The sequence below is a fragment of the Rhinatrema bivittatum genome, chromosome 10 (genome assembly GCF_901001135.1).
Source record: "Rhinatrema bivittatum chromosome 10, aRhiBiv1.1, whole genome shotgun sequence".
NCBI classification, from domain to species: Eukaryota; Metazoa; Chordata; class Amphibia; order Gymnophiona; family Rhinatrematidae; genus Rhinatrema; species Rhinatrema bivittatum.
Genome location: NC_042624.1, coordinates 85,387,328 through 85,400,559, shown reverse-complemented (window position 1 = coordinate 85,400,559; position 13,232 = coordinate 85,387,328). Strand labels below are relative to the sequence as shown.

Genomic DNA, 13,232 nt, shown 5'->3' with positions numbered 1-13,232 from the left:
TGCACCACCTTGCACTTATCCACATTAAATTTCATCTGCCATTTCGATGCCCAATTTTCCAGTCTCACAAGGTCTTCCTGCAATTTATCACAATCTGCTTGTGATTTAACTACTCTGAACAATTTTGTATCATCTGCAAATTTGATTATCTCACTCGTCGTATTTCTTTCCAGATCATTTATAAATATATTGAAAAGTAAGGGTCCCAATACAGATCCCTGAGGCACTCCACTGCCCACTCCCTTCCACTGAGAAAATTGTCCATTTAATCCTACTCTCTGTTTCCTGTCTTTTAACCAGTTTGTAATCCACGAAAGGACATCGCCACCTATCCCATGACTTTTTACTTTTCCTAGAAGCCTCTCATGAGGAACTTTGTCAAATGCCTTCTGAAAATCCAAGTATACCACATCTACCGGTTCACCTTTATCTACATGTTTATAAACTCCTTCAAAAAAGTGAAGCAGATTTGTGAGGCAAGACTTGCCTTGGGTAAAGCATTATTTTGAACTCTTTAAAACTTTGTTGGATAAGCTTAGTAACAGAATCTAAAGTGACTTAACGAGTCTGTGATTCTTTAAGAGGCTGATTTATTGCATATGATACATTAACAAAATTACTAACAGGACTCATTATCTTGTGACCTATGATTAAAACTGGAGGAAGTGTTTTACTTATTCATTTTTGATGTGCGCCCCTTAGAATTAATATAAGGATTGCATTTCACGTTTCTTTTCTGTAGGTTTTGATTGTTCACACCCGTGAGGGTGGATTGTGGTGATTCTGCAGTACAAAAAAAAATGGCATGGGTCAAACAAGAAAATTATTACTTACCTGCTAATTTTCGTTCCTGTAGTACCATGGATCAGTCCAGACCGTGGGTTATGTCCCCAATCCAGCAGATGGAGTCAGACCAAAACTCTGAGGGGGCGTCACCATAAGTACTACTACCCCCTCTGCAGGAGTTCAGTATCGAGTATATCAAAGCCCGAGTAAACAGAAAACCCCTGCATTGGATCAAGTTTAAACAAGACGGCAACATGAAGCCGCTGAATTTAAATAGAGAAAAACTGTACCGTCCCACCAACGGGTGGGAGGTCACATCGCGTGTCAACCCCCAAGAAAACAGTGATAAACAATGAAACAGGGAACACGTGAAAGAAACAGCAGAAAAGACACTACCATATACCAGCTGAGCATATACCAGCTGAGCCGAGCCGAATCAGCGCCCAAAAGAGACAGCTGAGCAGGATGAGAAAGACCCAAATGCGGTGGGCGTCTGGACTGATCCATGGTACTACAGGAACGAAAATTAGCAGGTAAGTAATAATTTTCTTTTCCCTGTACGTACCTGGATCAGTCCAGACCGTGGGATGTACCCAAGCGTCCCTAAACCGGGTGGGGTCCTGCGAGGCCCGCTCGTAGAACCTGTTCGCCAAAGTGTCCATGGACGGAAGAGGCGAGGTGTAGTCGATAGTGTCTTGAGAACGTGTGCAACGATTTCCAGGTAGCCGCTCTGCAGATTTCTTGCGAAGAGACCGAGCGGGTCTCCGCCCAAGAGGCTGACTGAGACTGTGTAGAATGCGCTACAATGCCGGGCGGAGGAGTCCGCCCCGCGCCAATGTAGGCAGCAGCAACGCCGGCCTTCAGCCATCTGGCAATGGTCGTCTTCGAGGCCTGAGATCCCTTCCGGGGACCGGACCAAAGGACGAAGAGATGGTCAGAAGTCCGGAAATCATTCGTAGCCTCCAGGTAGATACGCAGGGTGCGCTTAACATCAAGAAGACGAAGAGATCTCGGCTCAGACGAAGAGAAAGATGGAAGTTCCACCGTCTGATTCACATGGAACGCAGACACCACCTTCGGAAGGAAGGAGGGCACAGTACGGAGAGAAACTCCCGAATCGGAGAACCGGAGATAGGGTTCTCTACACGACAGAGCCTGGAGCTCCGAAATCCGCCGAGCAGAGCAGATGGCCACCAGGAACACAGTCTTGAGAGTGAGATCCTTGATCGACGCATTCCGCAGCGGTTCAAACGGTGGTCCTGACATGGACCGTAATACCAGGTTGAGACTCCAGGAGGGACAAGGATCCCGCAAAGGAGGACGCAAATGCTTGACCCCCTTGAGAAAACGGGCGATGTCCGGGTGTTGACACAGTGATCTTCCGTCGCGCAGGAGGGAGCCAAGAGCGGCCACTTGAACCCGAAGGGAGTTGTAAGCGAGCCCCTTTTCCACCCCCGCTTGTAGGAACTGGAGGATCTGCGGGACAGACGCCTCCGAGGGTCTTGTGTTCAGGCCGGTACACCACAGCTCGAACACCTTCCAGACTCGCACATAGGCCACCGACGTCGAAGTCTTCCGAGAACGCAGCAGCGTGGACACTACCGCCTCCGGGTATCCCCGTCGTCGAAGTCGACGCCTCTCAAAAGCCAGGCCGCAAGACAGAATAGTTCTGCCTGGTCGAAAAATACCGGTCCCTGGTGGAGAAGGCGGGGCAGATGTCCCAGCCGGATGGGTCCGTCGATTACTAGGTGAAGGAGGTCCGCAAACCAAGGTCGTCTTGGCCACTCTGGCGCGACCAGGATGACAGTCCCTCGATGAGCCTCTATCCGTCGCAGTAGCCTTCCCACCAGTGGCCACGGGGGGAACGCGTATAGAAGCAGATCGGCCGGCCACGGGAGCGCGAGAGCATCGACGCCCTCCGCCCCCCGTTCTCTTCGGCGACTGAAGAACCGAGGAGCCTTGGTGTTTTGGGCGGACGCCATGAGATCCAGGTGGGGGGAGCCCCACCGTCGAACGAGCAGCTGCATGGCCTCGTCGGAGAGGGACCACTCTCCGGGATCCAGAAGCTGGCGGCTGAGGAAATCCGCCTGGACGTTGTCCACGCCCGCGATGTGCGAGGCCGCCAGACGGGCCAGATGTCGTTCCGCCCACTGCATCAGCATCGCCGCCTCGAGCGTGACCTGCGGGCTGCGAGTGCCGCCCTGTCGGTTGATGTAGGCCACCGTAGTCGCGTTGTCCGATAAGATTCTGACTTCCCGATTCCGAAGGAGTGGCAGGAAGTGGAGAAGCGCCAGCCTGACTGCTCTGGTCTCCAGACGATTGATGGACCACTTCGCCTCCTCCGCGGACCACGTCCCCTGCGTGGCGCTGCGGTCGCAGACTGCTCCCCAGCCTAAGAGACTGGCGTCGGTGGTGACCACTACCCAATTCGGTAGGTCGAGGGACACGCCGCGAGCCAGGTGCTCCGGGACCATCCACCAGGCCAGACTGTCCCTGGCAAACTGTGGCAGTGGCAGTATCACCTGGTAGTCCTGCGAAAGTGGTTTCCAACGGGATAGCAGTGCTCGTTGCAGGGGCCGGAGGTGCGCAAATGCCCAAGGAACCATGTCGATGGTGGAACCCATGACCCCCAGGAGCTGCAGATAGTCCCAGGAGGTGGGAGCTGGTAATGCAGAGAACCGCTGTATGTGATCCCGCAGGGCTTGCGCCTTGTCCCGACGTAGAAAAACCGCGCCCAGACGTGTGTCGAAGGTCGCCCCCAAGAAGTCCAAGCGCTGCGAGGGCACGAGGGAGCTCTTGGAGAAGTTCACCACCCATCCCAGGGACTGCAGAAACTCTATCACCCTGGCCACAGCCGCCTGTCCATGCTGAAAAGACTTCGCTCGGATGAGCCAATCGTCCAAATAAGGGTGGACTAGGATGCCCTCCTTCCGAAGGGCAGCCGCCACGACTACCATGATCTTGGTAAAGGTGCGCGGGGCCGTTGCCAAACCGAACGGAAGCGCCACAAACTGGAAATGCTGATCCAGAATCTTGAAACGTAGAAGACAATGATGCTCCCGTCGGATGGGAATGTGAAGGTAGGCCTCCGTCAGGTCCAAGGAGGCCAGGAACTCCCCCCGATGCACCGCCGCGATCACCGACCGCAGCGTTTCCATGCGGAACCGGACCACCCGAAGGGACTTGTTGACTTCCTTCAAGTCCAGTATGGGACGGAAGGAACCGTCTTTCTTCGGTACCACGAAGTAGATGGAATAATGGCCCGAGCCCACCTCTCCGGAGGGTACGGGCACAATGGCGCCTATCTCCCACAGTCTGTCCAACGTCAGCTGCACCGCCCCTCGTTTGATGGCCGAGCCGCAGGGGGAGAAGACGAACCGTCCCTTGGGAGCGCGGACAAACTCCAACGCGTAGCCGTGTCCTATGGTGTCCAAGACCCACTGATCCGAGGTGATCCGCGCCCACTCCTTGTAGAAGAACGCCAGCCGCCCCCCAATCTTGGGGACGGCGGAGTGGGCGAGCTGAACATCATTGAGAGGACTTGGGAGAAGGTTGTCCCGCCGTGGAAGCGGGACGCGCGGGGCGGCGCCCGCGAAAGGAGCGTGACCAGGGCTGAGACCTGGAGGGTAGAGGGCCGAGACGCCGCCGGTCTGTAATTCCTGTAGCGTCTTTGTGCTCTGGCTCTGGTCCGGGAGGACGAAAATGCCCTGGTGGAGCGATACCTGTCTTCCGGCAGGCGATGGACCGCGTTTTCCCCCAGAGACTTGATGATCTGGTCCAGATCCTCTCCGAACAGGAATTTACCCCTGAAAGGCAGGGAACCCAGACTCGACTTGGAGGACGTGTCCGCCGCCCAGTTGCGTAGCCATAGGAGCCGACGCGCCGCCACCACCGAGGCCATGGAGCGGGCGAGGACCCTAAAAAGATCATAGGAGGCGTCAGCCCCGTATGCCACCGCGGCTTCCAGCCTATCCGCCTGGGCGGCCTCCTCGGGTGGCAACACCTGAGAAGTGAGCAGTAGCTGCACCCAGAGAAGACTAGCCCGCTGTGCAAGCGAGCTGCACATCGCCGCCCGCAGCCCCACTGCGGAGACCTCGAAGACTCGCTTGAGGAAGACTTCCAACTTGCGATCCTGCGTATCCCTTAACGCCGCTCCACCTGTCACCGGTATGGTCGTCCTCTTCGTGACCGCCGACACCGCGGAGTCCACCCTGGGTACCTTGATGAGATTCAGAAAATCTTCCGGCAGCGGGTACAGCCTCTCCATGGCGCGGCTGCCCTTTAGAGCAGCTTCCGGGAAATCCCATTCCCTGGTGAGGAGTTGCAGAAAAGACTCGTGAATGGGAAAAGCCCGCGCCCGCGGACGAAGGGCTGCCAAGACCGGATCCCCCTTCTTGGAAGACGTGACAACAGCGGGCGCGACGGGAGCTGGCGGGTCCGGCGGGGGATCGAGATCCAACCCCTGAATGATTTGCGGGATTAGGTCATCCAGCTCTTCCCGCTGGAAGAGGCGCAGCGTGCGTGGATCCTCTCCCTCTGACGTAGAGTCCCCTTGTCCCGAAGCCGCAGGGTCCGATCCAGGGGAAACTGGGGCCGACCCAGTCCCCCCCGAGCCCACCGGGATCCGGGCGTGGACGGGGAGCTGTGGGGCCCCCACGCCCGCCGGAGCGGGGGGGGCCGGAGAGAGGGACGAAGGTCGTGGTAGCTTGGGTGGTGGAGGTCCCGCAGGAGCAGCCAGTTCCTGCAGGTATGCCGTGTGCATCAGCCGGATAAACTCCGGGGAAAACCCCGGTCTACTCGGGGGGACCTCCGCAGGTGGGGACCCCGGGGGACCCCGCCCCTGCGGGTCCGCCTCCGGATCTGACTCCGGTAGTAAATTCGGGGGAGAGCCCTCCGAGGCCTCCCCATCCCCCAGCGCTGTCGGAGCTCCTTCGGGACGCAGCGCATGCAAAATGGCCGCCGTTCCCGCCAAGAATGGGGGAGGGGCCGGCCCACGCCGCCCGGGCAAAGCCAACGTTGAAAAATGTGTTAGGAGCCCGGACGAACCTTCCCCCCCTGGGAGGCATCTAGCACAGATGCCCTCCCTTGAAATACGCGATCCTGGCTCGCCGCAGGCCGAGCAACGCGACGGCCGCGGCATGACAGGCGCGAGTAAAAAAAACACACCCGGCAGTCCAAAACAGTCGAGTAGCCTCGGGGGAGGGGGGGGGGGGCCGCGAGCCGGCGCGCCGCTGCGGGGGGGCCCGGATGGCCTGCACTACCCGCCGAAGGTAAAGCGGCGCCGCGGGGGGGCCGTCCTGGCCTCACAACCCGCTAAAGAGGATCTCCCTGCTCCCTGCCGCTCACGAGGTGCCGGCAAAATGGCTGCGGGAGGGAGAGAAAAAAAAAAAAAACAAAAACAAAAACGCCAAGAAGGCCGGTCCCACCAGCCGTCGCGTCCAGCCGAGCTGCAAGAGAAACTACAACCAAGAAAAACACGGCAATGCGACTTACCCTCGGTACGGACGCAGACTAGAGCCGGGAGAGAAGCAAAGGAGGCAGAGAGCACAGGAAAGGAGCCACGCCTCCCCAATTAACTAATTAACTTTTTTTTTTTTTTTTTTTTTTTTGAAAGAAATACAACTTGATCCAAAGCTAACAACACAGAGAAGAAAGCCTCAAACAAGAGGAACAAAAGAAGGTTACTGGCAATCGGGAGCAAGCCCAGATTCCCCTACTCGCATCTGCTGGAGTCAGAAGATACTGAACTCCTGCAGAGGGGGTAGTAGTACTTATGGTGACGCCCCCTCAGAGTTTTGGTCTGACTCCATCTGCTGGATTGGGGACATAACCCACGGTCTGGACTGATCCAGGTACGTACAGGGAAAGCTCCATTTACTGTATCCCTCCCCTTTCCTGGATCTCAAAGCAGATCTGCTTCAAAATGTGCCCAAGCCCCAATCGGGCTAAAGGCTTGAACTCTACTCCAGCCAGGCCATGAGGCTGATCACAGCACTGCTGCTTTAAAAAGCCCATTTACAGGACCCCGGCTTTAGTGGTTTCTTTGAAGCTCTTGCCTTCTCTGCTCTTTTTCTGGCAAAAATGACTTGCACAACAGAAGCAGGCATGGGGGCACTTTTCCCAGAAAAGTCTTTAGGGGAGAGAGTGACTGTCAGGGTCAGTCTGGCTGGCTCATTCAGACTTGAAAGGGACAGCACCTCCCAAAGAGATGTCAGAATATCCTCACCCAGTCCCCGAAAATGTTGGCATCTCTTGCCTCTGAATCTTTATCTGCATTGGTCTACTTACAAATCTACAACTCGTTGGTCTGTGCAGCAAAACATCTCTGGCAGCGCAATCAGAAGATCTTCCCACATCTTCCAGAAAACGATAGTCTGAGTTTTGAAGAAAGGAAAGGAAAAAAAAAAAAAAAGTGTCTCTTATTTCGTTTACTTGCGCCATGTGAAAACTGGGGACGGTTCTAGTCTTAAAAGGGCACAATGAAGGGAAACATATGAGCAAGATCATGAAAGGGCAATTGTACCAGCAAGTGAACTCAAAATATCAGGACTCTTCAAATATGACTGCGAAGGAGAGGATACATGTAAAATAAACAGAAAGTCATAAACGGCACAAAGGAAATGAACTACAATTCAGTATGGGGGATCTTTTTAACAGCATGCTCATCTTAAACATAGGCAGCTAAGCTGTAGCTGAAAAGTCACCTAACTCTAGCTAGCTAGATTTAAAGCCAGTCAGAGCTGCCTAGCCTACCCGACTAGGGCTGAAGATTGGCAATAGACCGCTAAGTCAGTACCCCTGACCTAACCATATTCCCAGGACTGCCCAGAATTCATGCAAAATGTTTGCTTCATTTCTCTCAGACAAGATAGCCAACATTGGCGCTACTTTTCCCAGCATATACACCCCTTACAAACAAACCCAGTCTCTGAACCAAATCTGAACCAGTAACCACTACCGAGGTATTACAAACCATTAACATGCTTAACTCATCATCTTCACCATTAAACCCTTGTTCAACAGCACTACTAAAATTTTCCAGTCACATAATTTTGGATTCAAAAACACAAATCATTAACCGTTCTCTATTTTCAGGTTACATGCCTTCACATCTTAAAAAATGTTGAGATTACTTACCTGATAATCTCGTTTTCCTTAGTGTAGACAGATGGACTCGGAACAAATGGGTATAGTATGCTCGTGCTAGCAGTTGGAGACGGATCTGACGTCAGCACGGGTGTATATATGCCCCCACAGGAAGCGTAGCAACTTAGTAATCTTCCTTGCAAAAGCTGTTATGGATGTGTGTGTACTGACGCTCAGTGAAAAGTGAAACAGGATTCCCCTGACCGATTGATAGTAGCTGGAGACCGCCAGCATTCCCAACCGGAAGGCGTTGACACCTGGTAGAGTGTACGCTCTTATGGAAACAGATGACATGGCTTACCTTGAATCGGTGAAACCCATGTACACAGGCAGCTGGGCGGGATGCTGAGTCCATCTGTCTACACTAAGGAAAACGAGATTATCAGGTAAGTAATCTCAACATTTCCTATCATGTAGCCAGATGGACTCAGAACAAATGGGATGTACAAAAGCTTTACTCCCAGCCTGGGCGGGAGGCTGCCTGAGGACCCTGTAGGACCGCCCTCGCAAATGCTGTGTCCTCCCTGGCCTGGACATCCAGATGGTAGAACCTGGAGAAGGTATGGAGGGAGGACCACGTCACCGCTTTACAGATTTCTGCAGGCGACAGCATCCTGGATTCTGCCCAAGATGCCGCTTGTGCTCTGGTAGAATGAGCCTTGACTTGTAGAGGTGGAGACTTCCCAGCCTCCACGTAAGCTGCTCTGATGACTTCTTTAATCCAGCGGGCTATGGTGGGCCGAGAGGCCGCTTCCCCTTGTCGTTTCCCACTGTGCAGGACGAACAAATGGTCCGTCTTTCGTACTTCTTGTGTCATTTCCAGATATCTGGGCAGCATTCTGCCGATGTCGAGATAGCGTAGCAAACGCCCTTCTTCAGATTTCTTCAAACCCGCCGTGGTAGGCAAGGATATAGTTTGGTTAAGGTGAAACTGTGAGACCACTTTAGGTAGAAAGGAGGGAACCGTGCGAAGATGGATAGCCTCTGGAGTGATTCTGAGAAAGGGATCACGACAGGACAGCGCTTGTAGCTCTGAGACGCGGTGTGTGGAACACACCGCCAATAGGAACACCATCTTCAAGGTTAGAGAACGCAGAGACATGCCCCGAAGGGGTCTGAAGGTGGATCCTGCGAGGAAATCCAAAACAAGGTTGAGGTTCCACAAAGGCACTGGCCACTTCACTGGCGGACGAATGTGCTTAACTCCTTTCAGGAAGCGAGACACATCTGGATGCGTGGCAATGGTCTTGCCATCCCTCCTGGGACCATAGCAAGACAGTGCAGCCACCTGGACTTTGATGGAGCTTAGGGAGAGACCCTTCTGAAGCCCATCTTGCAGGAAATCCAGAACAATAGGGATTGTGGTCGCATGTGGATTGGTGCCATGAGTGTCGTACCATGCTTCAAATATTCTCCAGATCCTTACGTAGGTGAGGGAAGTGGAAAACTTGCGTGCTCGGAGAAGTGTATCTATCACGGGCTCCGAGTAACCTCTTTTCTTCAGTCTAGCCCTCTCAATGGCCAGACCGTAAGAGAGAATTGAGTCTGATCCTCGTGGAGTATGGGACCTTGACGTAGAAGGTCCCGAAGAGGAGGCAGGGGAAGGGGCTCCCCTGCTAGTAGTCTTCTCATGTCCGCGTAGAAAGTAGATTTGGAAACACGCTCAGCGAGCGTGCAGGCTCTCCAAACTGCTTTGGAGACGGAAATTACTAAGTTGCTACGCTTCCTGTGGGGGTATATATACACCCGCACTGACGTCAGATCCGTCTCCAACTGCTAGCACGAGCATACTATACCCATTTGTTCTGAGTCCATCTGGCTACACGACAGGAAAAAAGCAATTGTTCATCCTTTACCCAAGCAAAAACGTCTCCAATTTCAATGATCCAGCTAATTTTCGTCCAAAATCTTCACTTTTTTCCTTACAAAAGTAACGGAATCATGTGTTCTAGTTCAGTTAACAGAATGTGACAAAAATTCAGTCATTGATCAATATCAATTTGATTTCCACCGTTATAACAATACAGAAATCCTTCTCTTATACAGCACTGATATCATGCTCAGAGGATCTGACATGGGTACTTGTTATATGTTAATTCTACTAGACGTAAATTCAGCATTCAATACAATAAACCATAGCATCCTCCTAACCCGTTTGAATGATGGCGGAATATCTTGACCGGTGCTCTTGAGGAATAATAAGTTGTGTATTGTTTCTCTGTTCCTAATGAGGAAATGCTGACGGGTTGTGTATTGAACCTCAGACTCTGAACAATCAGGAGACTTCCTTCGTTAAGATATGCATATGCCAAGTAACACATAGATATCAAGCACTGTGATGGATGTGTACTCAGGATACAAGAAAGTAATATACAAAGAAAGGCAGAGGAAATACCCTATATAGTCAAACAAGAAATGCTGGTGTGTTCAAGATAAGAAAAGGTATAAAAGTGTGACTAGAGCAAATGATCAGTGTCTGGTATTCACTTCTGCTAACTTTTTGGCTGTTCAGCATAGCAGATTGGATATTAGTCCCTACGGAATCTTATCTTATACTTTATTTGCCTGATTGATTTTATTTAGTTTTATATAACATTCTGTATTGCTTTCTTACATCTCTCACTAATAAAGCGTTTTGCTTAAATTTAAAAGACTGCCTGAACTGCTTATTTAAGAAACAGGATTAACACTCTTTGTTTTCCTCTTATCTTTCTGAATGGTCTTACCAAGTGCAGATGGACTCTTCCTCTTCTTGGCACACCATTGTTATGGGTGTACCACAAGGTTCTGGTCTCGCCACAGCTCCTCCCTGACCTCACCTTTCAACTCTTGGCCTCATTTTCAAAATCTACACAGACTACATTCAGATCTTTTTTCCCTTGAAAACTTCATTAACTGCTACTGCTGACTTTGCTATATTTTGCCTTTCAATCATAAAAAGTTTGTTCTCCCATAACCGGCTAGCACTAAACCTTAAAAAAAAACCAAAACCTGAAGTTCTCGTTCTAAGTCATTGCAATAATCAAATTCTCCATATATCTAAGAAGGTACAGAACCCTAGGGGTCACATTTGACTCACCTCTGTCCATGAAACCACATTTCACACATTACAAAAACCTGGTTTCTGAAATTAAAGATGCTATGACACATTGAACCGTATTTAGATCAGAATGATTTCAGAACTTTTCTCCAATCCTTCATTTTTTCCCCCCATCAATAGATTACTGTGACTCACTTTTCATTGGTCTACCACAAAACATTCTTCACGCCTTGCAGATTATGCAAAATGCAGCAGCACAGCTTTCGACCGCTTCCAATATATGCAATCATATTACACCAGTTTGTTCTCTCTCCAGTGGCTAACAGTGACATGGAGAATTCGATATAGACTGGCCACCATTATCCATAATCTAATATATAACATCACCTCCCCTTGGACACAAGCAACACTCACGTTTCTATACCCCCAGCAGAACGTTACGCTCATCACAGCTGTTACTCGATATCTCTTCACCACATCACACCCGTCTTGACTGCACGAGAGAATGTCTCTTTTCAACTGCTGCTGCAGCATTGTGGAACTCCCTTCCTTTCCAACTCCTCAATATTAGTAACTCAGAGGAATTCGAGGAAGCCCTAAAAACATTTCTTCAATCAAGCCTTCAAAGATTTAACATCAGACTCCTGCGGTTAATCAGTTAATATGTCCTCCCCCCCTCTCCCCAAATGTGCCTGTCATTTTTTATAAGTTTTATTTCTTTAAATATATATGTATGTGTTGATTTTTACTATGAATTTCTTTTTATGGATGTTTCTATGTTACCTGCCCTGAACTTTGGAGGGTGCAGGATACAAGAGATTTTAAAATCAATGCAAGTTGTTAAATCTAGCCAGTGACACTGATCTGCTCGGAGGTGGCAAATTTTCAAATAGAGGCCCTTGTTGGCTAATTTCTTATGTAGATTGATGGATTGGCTTTGAATATCGGTCCCTGATTCATTAAAAAACAAACAAAAAACCCCAAAAACTGAAGGTACCCAATGAAATTATCCAGCAGGTTTAATATTAACAAATGGACGGATTTCTTCACACAACACAGAGCTAACTTATGGCACACATTGTCAAAGGAAACTAGAATTTCTGTACCATGTGATACCTTTTATTAGACAAGAAAAAAAAGAAAAAAAGTAGTTCACAAGATGCCAAAACCATCTAGATTCCTTTTTCAGATGTGTCCTATCTGAAGAGACATAAGTGGTCTCTAGAGCTCATGCACTAGAAACATCTCGTTGTGCAGGGATGGAAAGATATTTAGAAAGCTTCAATGCCAGCCAAAATATTTAGGAGTTAGGGGGAAATAAGAATTTTTTCTTATAAATTTACTTCTGTTTTTTTTCACTTGCTTTTTTTTTTTTGCCTACAATGCTTCCCCCCTCCCCCCATTTGGTTTGCTCTAATTTTTTGTTTCTTTGCTTATTTTGTTCTTTCTGCTTTTCTGAAGGTAAAAGGGGGAAAAAAAGAAATGGGATTTTGCTTTCAGTGATTTCTTCTTTTTTGGGGGCTTTGGTGGAAGCACAGCATAGAGCAGCCAAAAGCAATCATCTACCCCCGACTCTTCCCATCAGTTTCTTGCCCACATTTATCCATGTTATTTCCCTTGTTTAATGTATCCGCATTCTTACATGCTTGTTACTGTTAAAATATAAACCGAAGTGATATGTAATTTTGCTACATGAACTCCGGTATATAAAAATGTTAAATAAATAAATAAATATTCTCTCCCCCAGACCCCTGCTTCCTTTTCTACCTAACCTGAAACACCTCTGGCTGCAGCTGCTCCTCCCTCTCACTGGCCTGGCTGCTGAGTCTCTGCCAGGTTGTACCCCCTCCTCCTGTACTCCATTATCCAGACAGGGAAACCACGGTTTTTACCACCTCTGTGGTTGCAAGTCCACTAAAAAGGAGTTACATATTGAGACCTCATGGACTGCTGCAGTCCTTCGGACCCATACGCCATGATCCTCACAATCTGGACAGCTGGATATTCTTTCCCTATGAGCAGTCCATTTAGCTGAGAGAGGATGGATAGAGCTTTTTCTGTGGCCACACCTATTTTTTGGAATAGCAAACAGCTACCTGCACTCCCACATTCAGAAAGCCGCTAAAAACTTCTGTCAGGCGGCCTTCCAAGTTGAATCCTCTTAGGTCTTTACAGTTGTTGGCTACAGTTCACAAACAGCTTTTAGAAAGATTTCTGGCACATCTATTTTTTTTTTTTGTCGTGTCTTAGTTTTATTTTG

At 49.9% G+C, this 13,232-nt stretch overlaps 1 protein-coding gene across 1 annotated transcript in view; it reads right to left on the bottom strand.

Moving 5' to 3' along the window:
* LOC115100206 (box C/D snoRNA protein 1-like) overlaps positions 1-13,232 on the bottom strand; it is a 108,060-nt gene that overhangs the window by 86,543 nt on the left and 8,285 nt on the right. Inside the window, exon 4 of the mRNA XM_029618525.1 lies at positions 7,075-7,160. Coding sequence (XP_029474385.1) covers positions 7,075-7,160 — 86 coding nt within the window. The remainder of the gene's footprint in view (positions 1-7,074; positions 7,161-13,232) is intronic.